This window comes from Physeter macrocephalus, chromosome 4 (genome assembly GCF_002837175.3).
Source record: "Physeter macrocephalus isolate SW-GA chromosome 4, ASM283717v5, whole genome shotgun sequence".
Taxonomy (NCBI): Eukaryota; Metazoa; Chordata; class Mammalia; order Artiodactyla; family Physeteridae; genus Physeter; species Physeter macrocephalus.
In genome coordinates this window covers 48,471,492-48,482,863 of record NC_041217.1, presented here as the reverse complement: position 1 = coordinate 48,482,863, position 11,372 = coordinate 48,471,492, and the positions used below count along the sequence as shown (strand labels likewise).

General features: G+C 46.1%; 1 protein-coding gene across 1 annotated transcript in view; it reads left to right on the top strand.

Moving 5' to 3' along the window:
• SEC16B (SEC16 homolog B, endoplasmic reticulum export factor) overlaps window positions 1-11,372 on the top strand; it is a 56,837-nt gene that overhangs the window by 31,448 nt on the left and 14,017 nt on the right. The window contains exons 11-14 of the mRNA XM_007117681.4: window positions 2,715-2,812; window positions 4,730-4,811; window positions 8,904-9,021; window positions 10,236-10,347. Coding sequence (XP_007117743.2) covers window positions 2,715-2,812; window positions 4,730-4,811; window positions 8,904-9,021; window positions 10,236-10,347 — 410 coding nt within the window. The remainder of the gene's footprint in view (window positions 1-2,714; window positions 2,813-4,729; window positions 4,812-8,903; window positions 9,022-10,235; window positions 10,348-11,372) is intronic.

Sequence of the window (11,372 nt, the reverse complement as noted above, 5' to 3'; positions counted from 1 at the left end):
CCGGTCCGGGAAGATCCCACATGCCGCGGAGCGGCTGGGCCCGTGAGCCATGGCCGCTGAGCCTGCGCATCCGGAGCCTGTGCTCCGCAAAGGGAGAGGCCACAACAGTGAGAGGCCCGCGTACCGCAAAAAAAAAAAAAAGGTTGAAGTGACTTCACCTTAACATTTAAATCTTTAATTGTGTGTATGTATTTGTATGTGATGTTATCTTTTAAATGAGTGCGAGATATACTCAGTGAAAATTAATGGGATCAACTTATAGCATCTATATGTATGTATATATATGTGTGTGTGTGTGTGTGTGTGTGTATTCATTATATAGTAGGGACTTGCTATTTCACCAGTGATTCATTTATTCAATAAACATTTATTAAGCAGCCACTACTTCTAAGGCATTGAACCCAGTTGGGGGATACAGAAATAAATCAGTGATAATCTCTTTCCTTAAGAATGATAAATAATGACCATAACAACAGCAATAAAGCGAATATTTGAAAAATACTTTCTATGTGCCAGATACTCACTTAACCCCTTACATGCATTATCTCATTTATCTTCATAGTAGGTCCTATTCTTGTTTTATGTATTTACCAAGGAGAAAAGTTAGTAAATAATAAAGCCAGGGTTTAGATTTAGGCAGCCTGGTGCCTGAGCTTGGGCTTGTAATCACCCACCACATCACCTATCATACATTGACCCAAAGGTAAGCGGTGGGTAGGTAGAGCACTATGGGAGTTCAGGGTGATCTATGAGGAGCTGGACACCACAATATCTTTAAAACCTTTAACACTTGACTGGGGTCTTATTTCTGGCATTGTGTGAGATTGACATCCTTGATATAAGTTCTCAATTTCTTCACTTATTCTTAAATTATATTTTTGGAGATGCAGATTTTTGAGTAAACTAGTAATTCTCAACCAATCATTAGTAACTCCTTTTAAAAATAGTATTATGAAATAGTTTAACATACAAAACGAGCATTTTTTAAAAAGATTTCACCTGTTTTTCTTTTTTAAAAAATTTAAGTATAGTTGATTTACAATGTTAATTTCTGCTGTACAGCGAAGTGATTCAGTTATACATATATATATACATTCTTTTTCTAAATATTCTTTTCCATTATGGTTTATCACAGAATATTGAATATAGTCCCCTGTGCTATACAGTAGGACCTCGTTGTTTCAAAAAGAGCAATCTTAATGTCATTTTTACTTCCACTGGATATGAGGCTGAATTTCTTAACTGTGATTGTTTACATTTATTCTCTCTTCAAAGAAGATAACATGGGAGATGTTGGGATAATCAAATAAATTTTCATTTGGAGGTGGAAATACCTCATTAGTGACCTCCTGTCCAAAAATCACATTATTTGCGGGGCACTAAGGAAATTATTAATACCAGGTCAACCGCACATATAAACTAAGCTCTTCCTAAATAGTTTTGAAAATTAAATGAAGAGGTGAATATGTGTGTGTGTATGTTTTAAAATTTGCAGCTTCAAACCCATGTCACCAAGTTAATGGTGTCATTAATTTGACGTATGAAGTTGATAGTTAACAAGCACTTGATATTAAGCAGTTAGTTATAGTATTAGGTGGGGGTAGGTTAACTATTATGTATACTGGCTTAAACATAACAGCAGCCTCGGGATTTCCCTGGCGGTACAGTGGTTAGGACTCCACGCTTCCAAAGCAGGGGGCATGTGTTTGATCCCTGGTCAGGGAACTAAGATCCTGCATGCCGCGTGGTGCAGCCAAAAACCACCAAACAACCCCCACCCCCCAAACACACCAAACCATAATAGCAGGCTCTTTCTTTTCATGCGAGAGTACTGGGCAGGTGAACAGAAGATGGGGCAGCCCTCCTCCATGTACTCACCCAGGAACTCAGCTGTAGGAGGCTCCACCATCTTCTATGCAGAGTCTCTAAAGTTTCCGGCAGTCATCTTCATTCCAGCCCGATGGGGAAGAGGCCATGGAGGGCTGAGCACGGGGAGGGGTTCTATGGGCCAGACCTGGAAGCTTCACCATCGCTTCCCTTCCCATCTCAGTGCCACACCTCAGTGCCAGGGAGGTGGGAAATGCAGTCCGGCTCTTGGCCTAGGAAGGGGACCTTGGATTTGGGTGAGGAACTAGCAGTCTCTGCCACAATTGTTAATAAAGAAATGGTTCCTCGAGAGGGGGTATCTGTATGTGTATGGCTTATTCATTTGGTTGTGCAGTGGAGGCTAACACAACATTGTAAAGCAACCATACTCCAATAAAAACTAATTAAAAGAAAGAAAGAAAGAAAGAAATGGTTCCTCTACCACGCCCCCATGAACACCATCTCGCAACTCGTCTTTTGAGACCCAATGCTGGGGGTGAGATGCTTCTCTCATTTTTTGGTGCTTAGGTTCATAAAAGTATTGTGTGACTTTGGCTAAAGAGATAAAGCTAACTGGAAACTATGTCTGAGGGGGAGCTAATGCAATCACATAAGGGGTTTGATAAGGTGAAGCCTGGAGAAAGAGGCAGCTTAGTACCTGCCAGTTAAAGCCATTTCTCTACCGTTCCTTTCTCACGTTCGCAGGGGAGGCTCTGAGAGTCTTCCTGGAAGCCCGGCCTCTGCTGCTCGGGGGTCGGGGGGGGGGCAGTCCCCAAGCACAGTTGTTTGCTGTCGCTCTTAGAGGCAGGTGAGCAAGGTGGTTCTGAAGGTGATGTCTGTGTTTTCAGGAAGCCTTGGAGTGGGCCATGAAGAACCATTTGTGGGGTCATGCTTTGTTCCTCGCCAGCAAGATGGACCCAAGGACCTACAGCTGGGTCATGAGTGGGTGAGTTGGGGACGTGCCAAGAAGACCAATGGAGCAGAGCGGCCTCCCCTCCAAAGGTGGAGGTGAGGGTGGGGAGAAATGCAAGATGCACTGAAAGGCCCCACCCTCCAAGCATCTTTCCAATTCTAAGTTGGACATAGCATTTCTCTTCTCCAGATCCTAATAAACTAGACACAGACACATTCTTTCTAGCTGGTAAGTTGAATAAAACATTTTACTAATGTTTCCCAGGGTCAAAGTTTCCAAAAATTAAGTAGGTTTCTACATTGCAGTAGCCTTCTCTCTTTGGGAGGGTCTGCTCTGGAGAGTTCCATCAGTGAGGGGGTAGATCACTTAAGGGAAACTGACAGAGCCCGAGGACTGAGAGTTAGTAATTTACTGCTTAGTCCTGCAGCACGGGTGTGGGTGCTGGGAAGTAGGGAGGGATACAGGGTAGCAGGACTGCAAGCTGTGGTAGAAAGGGGTTTATAGGACTGGGGTTTAGATCCGGCAGTCTTCATCTACTGGGAGATGTCAAGACTGAAGGCATTCCTTCAGGTTACACGGCCACCAGGACCTGGGTGCCGGGGGGACCGGAAATAATACCCAAACCAGGACGGAATAGGAATGGAGGTGTGAGTACATAGCCAGGAGTTTAGAACAAGGGCAATGAAACAGCTAAAGAGACTCAGAACCAAATGGAGGTGGAGGCGTATGGGGTGCTGTAAGGGGTCAGCCCTTCAGGCTGCAGTTAGCATCCATGGATTGTCGGGGACAGATGAGTGGCAGGGGTGGGCTGGGGTGGGAGCCCTCCTGTAAGGAGCAGCCTTGGGTTAGACAGAGAAAAGGATGGTACCTCAAAATTTATCTTCTCACGTTGGTTAAAGCCGTGAAGCTACCTTCTCCGCTTATCTTATATTTCAATCCCCCGTACGTCCCGTTGGGCAGAGAGTTGGATGAGAAGATGGACGCCCACACTTTAAGTTCAGTCTGTGGGGCTAACGTCTGTCGCTACCTGGGAGCCCATCCTTCACCATGGCTTCCATGAAATCTCTTTATTACTCTGACTCTCGGTTTTCCCAGGGACTAGTGACCCCACCACGTACTTCATTATGTTCAGGGACTGGAATGGTGAGGAGCACTGAACTTCTATTAGGAGAAACACTCTGAGCTCCGGAGGAAAGGTGCTGTTAAAAACAAGATGGTGTTCCAAGGGATGAGTTTCCTTTGGGTTTTGGAAACGAACGTCCCACAACTCCACACTGTAGTATACATCTCGGCTACAGATTTTTGCCTTGGGCCATTGATATTTGATGGGGCCCAGTGAATCATGAAAAATCTCTCTTACTGAGTATGCTTAAATCTCAAATCAGCCAGAGAGCTTATTATATCCTTGTTAAGCAGATCCCATGGTTTGCCGTCAGCGTGATCATTTCTGGTCCCTGCTCTACGCCTCTTTGCTTACTGAAAATGACTATGTAGTGCTTGTGAGCAAAACCACTAGAGACCCAAGCTAGCGATGAGCCCGAAAAACAGCACTGAGAGCTGTGGGCTTGGGGAGGAGGGCTGCTGTGGGGCAGTGGGCGTGGAGGGTGCCTGGGGAGGAGGTGCCCACCGTTGGGCTCTCAGGGGTCTTTGAAGTACTTGTGGCTCACCTCTGTGACGGACGAAGGCCTACAAAATAGTTTCTCAAGAGTTAGGGAGTCAGTGCTAAAATGCAGAAGATCTTCCCCAGTATTGAGATCTATTTGGCGTGTGTGGTGGGATGGAGATCCGAAAGTGGGATGGAGTAGAGGCACAACTGAAAAGAGAGACTCAAGTTCCAAAAGAAGCCGCTGCAATCAAATACAAGTAGATGAGGCCTTGTGCCTCACAGGCAATGGGTTAGAGGCTCTCTTGGCTGGGTTCCCACTGACAGGCGGTCTCCTCTCTCTGCAGCTTCACCAGCACGCTGGCGCTCAACGACCCACTGCAGACCCTCTTCCAGCTCATGTCGGGGAGGATCCCACAGGCAGCCACGGTACCCTCTGTGATAGGACCCCCTCAACACCCCAGCACCCTAAGGGTTTAGGTGGTAGGGACTGCTCGGGAATGAGGTGATGGCTTTAGAGATGAAAAATAAGTAATTACTGTTGGTTAATCACCTCCTATGTGCCTGGCCCTGTGCTAAGCGCTGTGATGCATGTTATTTCATTTAACGCACAGAAGTAGGAAGGATTATCCCTGTATTGCAGACGTGATGACTGAGTCGCAAAGGTGTAAAATGACCAAGATCACAGAGCTAGGAGTAGTGGAGTCAGGATGGGCCCAGGTCTGTCTGATTCCAAAGACTGTGCCCTTTCCACAATCCACGGCTACCCGCTGTGGGGCAAATAGCGAGAGAACCCAAGGCTGCTCTCCACACTTCCCACAACCAGGCTTTCTTTCTTCCCTGCCGCTGCACGTGACCCTTCAAAAGTGGACATGTTAGATTCTACGTCGTCAGTGTGGGATGTGGCTCGGGAGAACCTTGAGGCCAGCTTGATAGTCTTCCCATTATAAGAGCATTGATCTTTTTGTCCCAAGGTATTCCTTCCCTATCCTTGAAGTCCAGTAACTTTACTGAGATATATCTTGTTGTTGACTGTCTGTGTCAGTTATTCAGGGATACAGCACACTCTTTTAATATGTGCATCCATATCTTACAGTTCCAGAGAAATTTCTTGAATTATATCCTTCAGTATTTATTTTGTTCTCTTATTTTGGTTTTCTTTTCAGGAACACCCTCTATACACAAAATATATATAGTTCATATATATATATGAACTGTATACATATATACATGTGAATTATATATATAATTTTCTCTTTAATTAAAACAAGTTTTTGTTTGTTTCAATTCTTTCTTTCTTCTTTTTTGCTGTGTGTCCATCCTGTGTGTCCCTTACTGTGTTTTCATCAGTGTGCTTTTTCCATTTTTGTCTTAATTTCTTTGATTTTTCTCCCACTTCTCTCCTGAGCTCTGCAGGTCACATTTACCTCCTCCTGTTCTCCACCATCTCTTTCCTCTGCTCCTGTAACTTAGCTTTAGACCCTTGCTTCATAGAACAAATTGTTTCATTATTTTACTTAAATTCATGATGAAATGTTTGGTGACAATTCTTTGTTTTGTGGAAACATTTTTCTGGTGAATGTTCTCTCTACCTTCCCCCCTCCTTTTATCTTGATGGTATATTTGTAGAGATTCTGTACTTGTTCCTTCATAGGCTTCAGGTCTTCCCTGGATGAGTTATTTATGGGAGGTTTGAGCTGGGGAGGTGCCAGGGCCATATTCCAGGCCAGCTGGCATTTCCACATGACCTGGTGTTTTCTGTGAGCATCTTTGCTTCTCCCCAGCCAGTGGAGATGGCTGTGGGATCCCCTCCCTCTGGTGTTCTCTCTCTCTGCCTCCTAAACCCACCTCTGTTCAATCTCCATTATTTTTGGAAGCCTTTTCTTGTGTTGAGAGGCTTGGATTTTTGCTGACGCTAGTTTCAATGAAAATTGTACTTCATGCTTTTGCTTTTTTGTCTCTCTTGTTGCTGTGGACAATTTCAAGAAAAGAAAAGAGAAATGATGACTTTCATGCCCCGTCGTCAAACCAGCTGGCTGTACTGGAACATGGGGTGCGCCTCACAATTCTGCTGAGGGCCTGTGCTCTGCAATGAAATTGCACCATGTCACAAAGCACTAAGTGCAGGAAAAGATGTAATCAGCATACAGTCCATTGGGTCTCATTGCACTGGTAGAGTTTGCTAAATGTTCCCTACTCTTGGGTGAGAAACCCGAGGAGCCAGAGGTGATATTTGCAGTATTTGACCCTAGTGTTTGAGAGTTTCCTAGCATCATAGCATCCAGTAAAAGGCTAGACTTTGGTACTTATAGTAAGAGGAGTAGTGGAAAAAGCATGGCAGCTGGAAAACACAGACGTGGGCTTCTGTCAGAAGCATAACCTAGACTCTTCTCCTCACTGTTGTGGGAACTGGGCCCTGGTACTTAATCTCAGAGCCTCAGCTTTTCCTCTTTGTGGGCATTTTGATGCCTAACAGAGCTACTGTAAAAATTAAAGGGGAGGGCTTCCCCGGTGGCGCAATCGTTGGGAATCCGCCTGCTGATGCAGGGGACACGGGTTCGTGGCCCGGTCCGGGAGGATCCCACATGCCGCGGACAACAGTGAGAGGCCCGCATACCGCAAAAAAAAAAAAAAAAAATTAAAGGGGAGAGAATATCTGAACATATCAACCACCATGCTTGGCCCACTGAAGTTAGTTAATAAGCGTTATCTCTCTCTCTTCTCCCTCCATAGACCTGTTTTACTGTGTTTTTTTTTTTTTTCCAAATCACCTGGGGGAGGAGACAGAAGAATTACTTCTAAGTTTTTGTTCTTTTAGCAAGGGCTTTTCTTTTGCTAGTCCCTTTAGTTTCAGCAAGAAAGAGCCTGGCTCACATGTTAAAATGGGGATAATAATAGTACCTAATGCATGTGGTTGTTCTTAGGAGAAATGCTTAGCACGGGCTGTGGCCCAGGGTCAGGGTGCAGTAAGTGAGAATTGCTATTATTATTGTGGTTTATTGTCATCATCGTCCTCATTCGCACTGCATCGCCCAGATAAACAGAGTCACTATAAAATGGAGTTGGATAAAGCATCTTTTGTTCTGTGGGATAATTACAAATACAATACCAAATAATTGTGAATTGTTTTGACCTCCAGATCTTAGCTATTACTGTCAATCTCCTGCTCTATGTATTCATTATAACAAATTGGAGGAGAGACTGGTCTGCACATCACCTCTTTCCTTTGCTGTGCTTCTGTGTGTGTGTGTGTGTGTGTGTGTGTGTGTATTTATATACATGTAACTTATAAGGTGCAAACCAAGTGTAAGGCACTATGCTATGGGCTTCATCTAACTATATTATTATCAACAGTAATCCTGGGATGAAGTGAGAGAGTAGCACTGACATATATACACTACCAAACGTAAAATAGATAGCTAGTGGGAAGCAGCCGCATAGCACAGGGAGATCAACTCGGTGCTTTGTGTCCACCTAGAGGGGTGGGATAGGGACGGTGGGAGGGAGACGCAAGAGGGAGGGGATATGGGGATATATGTATATGTATAGCTGACTCACTTTGTTATACAGCAGAAAGTAACACAACATTGTAAAGCAATTACACTCCAATAAAGATGTGGAAAAAAAAAAAATCCTGGCAGGTAGACATCATGATCTCCATTTAAGAGATGAAGAAACAAAGGTTCAAAGACATAAAGAAACTTGCTCAAGAGGCAGGACCCCAGGTGAATCCAGGGCCCGTGTCGTTTCTGCGACATTGTGTTGTTTCTTTATTGATATTTCCTGTCCTGAAATTCCCCTTCATTCAGGAGAAGGGCGGACCATCATTCCTGAGGGGCTCCCACTTCTCTGATTGTACTCTACCGCCCCCTCGTGGACCTCTGCTGCCTCTGCATTGTCACCAGAGGGAGGGGACATAGTGCTGGCTTGGCCACTTGGCCTGGTTTTCTCACTCCTCAAGAGGCGATAGGAATTAGAGTTCACAGGGTTGTTGTGAAGATTAAAGAAGGTGATGTGTGAGAGAGGGCTTTGGCTTTGTAAAACCAGAAAACATTAGCCATTTGGTAATAAGGTATCAAGGAGCCCAGTGTTCACCTGTCTTCTAACTGGCTAATGTGGACTCTTGTCATGAACCAAGGGTATTTGATCCTCCTTCTCCCACTGAAACATCAGTTGTTGTTGTTGTTGTTTCTTTTTTTGATTTTGTCCCTAGCTATTGGGATTAGGGGCACCAGGAGGAAATCTGAAAATTAGTGACCAAGAGTGTCATTCCATTTATCTATCTCCCAACATCCCTGTGTGTGTATGTATGTATATGTGTCTGTCTGCCTGCCTATTCATCCTTCTAAGAGTTTTGCTTTTTTAAAAAGAGGACGCAAAATCAATGAGTGGCCACATTGCTGGCAGCATAATGGGAGTTCCCGGAAAACCAGGAAATAGACAACAACCTTCCTTACTTACCTATGTTCTGGTCAGGGCTACATTACTCAGTCAATTTTCAATTTTTCTGCTGCTTTTCAGTGTTGTGGGGATGAGCAGTGGGGAGACTGGAGGCCACACTTGGCTGTGATTCTGTCGAATCAAGGTGGGGACCCGGAGCTGTATCAGCGCACGATTGTCACCATGGGGGACACCCTGGGTAAGCAGAGACCAGCTCCATCCCCTCCTCTCCTCTATTTCCAGGCCAGCTTTAACCACCCTGTGCTTAGATTCTTAGGTTCTGTGTTGGGCCCGAGTCTATCCCTCAGGCTTTCCTTTGACCCAGGAGCCTCTGTGTTTTGGGGACAGAATCTCCAGGGAGAGGGGTGTCCTTCTTGCCTTTCTCTTTCCCAGTTTTCCGCTGCGAGCCAGTGCAGGCCAGGCCCCTGAGACTCTGGGGCCTGCCACTGTAGGAGGCTCCCCTGAGTAGGTGACTCCTATGCCTGGGTCAGATTCCCGTGCAGATGGAGCTAACACATGGGGGCATCTCGCCTACTGTTGCTGTTAGTCCTGCAGTGACCCAGCTCAACCAGATAGGAAATTCTATTTTTGCCTGAACTACCCTGGGTAATTGTATAATCTTTATTTCTATCATCTCTCCATGAATGTGGCCTCACAAACACTTAGGGGCTGTTGAATGTTCCAGATCAGTGGTTCTCAGATTTGGTCAAGGGCCAGAACGTCTAGAAATCATCGCTTTGTGGCACTTCGTGAAATACTGCTCTGCTAAACTTAAAATAGCTACGCGTAAGATTGTGCCCAGTCAAATGGCAGGTTGTTCAGCACCTGGGTAGAAAGAGAACTAACTTTTGCCGAACCTTCTTGGGTGCTGGGCCCCGTTACTTTACCTATTTGAATTAATTCAATGTTGAGGTAATGGAAAATGTACGGGAGAACATTTTAAAACTGGGAACAATTTGGTAATGAATGTAATTTTTATGATCACTGGGAAAGGTCTTCTATTGTTTGACTTTAGCAGGGGAGGCATTAGTGCCCCAAGAAGCCTAGTTTAAAAACTGCTACTCTCAGCGGCCAGCGTCTCTGCTCAGGTGTAGGCATTTCTACCCATTTCTCCCTCTCCAGAAGGACTAAAATGCTTAGAAACGTCCTCATCGAAAATCCATTAGGGAGAACGTGAAATAGTGCGTTATTCTGGCTGAAGAGAAGTGAAATAATGTCGGAGGCCAAAAATGCGGTAGGAGAGGGAGTGGGGTTTGGGGTCTGTGACTCGTAGTGTGAAAAGCTCGTCCCTTTATCCCCATGAGGCTCTCCGCTCCGACCTCCAAGCCCCTCTCCAGCCCTCTCCCAACCCCCCCAGATGGTGGGTCCTCACGTGGGCGTGTTCCGTGACCAGGGCTTGTTCTCCTCCTGCAGCTGGGAAGGGGCTGGTGGAAGCAGCTCACTTCTGCTACCTCATGGCTCACGTGCCCTTCGGCTCCTACACCGTGAAGACAGACCACCTGGCCTTGCTGGGCAGTAGCCACAGGTATGCGACCTTCTGGGGGAAAGGGAGTGGGAAGGACATCTTCCAGGGGATTGGTTTAGCCCTTGCTGGGCTTCATGGCTACATTTTCCATTGTCTTGTGTGAATTTCGGCCACTGCTGGTCCCCTTCTCTGGGATGGTTTTCCTCACAGGTAGGCTCTGGCGGAGGAGATGCCGGGTGGGTGCCGCATCACACCGCCAGGGGGCCTCAGGTCCAGGCCCTGCTCCGGGGAAGCTGTGAACTGGTGCCTGTGGGTTGCATTGTACCCCTATGGCCACTCGGTGGCGCCCTGGCTCCGTGATCAGAGAGTGACTCTTCAGAAAATGCTTAGCGGGATCGCGGCGGCTTGAGCCTCTGCGTCAGGCAGCTCTGGACCCGTTCTCAGAGCCCGCCTTGGGCAAAACCCGAAAGTGGAAGACGTTTGTTTAGCCACCGCACCCTACACTGACTTGGTGCACAAGCTACTCAGAGTCCCGCCTGTCACTTATTCCCTGCTGGCCGTAGCATTAGGCTTTTCACACAGAAGGACCTTAATAAGCCCCTAGACGATGAATAAACGGACAAAAAGACCAGCTTGCTCTCTAGCTGCCCTCCACATTCTAGATCTCTCTTTCTCTTTCCCTGTAATAGTTAAGATTTCCTAAGCTCTTACATTGTGCCAGCCATTTTATTTGCACTATTTCCTTTAATCATTACACATTTACCCTGTGAAGAAGGTACGCTTTTAATCTTCACTTTATAGAGGAGGGAAACCAAGGCACAGAGAGGTTAAGTAACTTGTCTAAGATGGTACAGCTAGTGTGGGGTCAGGTTGGACTTGGAATCCAGACTGTCAGGCTTTTCTTTGTAGAAACGCATCCTCTCATAGCCTGTCTGTCAAGGTCACGGTCTCTGATAGCACCTAGTTGGCTTGTCAAAGCGGCCCGTCTGGGGCTTCCCTGGTGGCTCAGTGGTTGAGAATCTGCCTGCTAATGCAGGGGACACGAGTTCGATCCCTGGTCTGGGAAGATCCCACATACCGCGGAG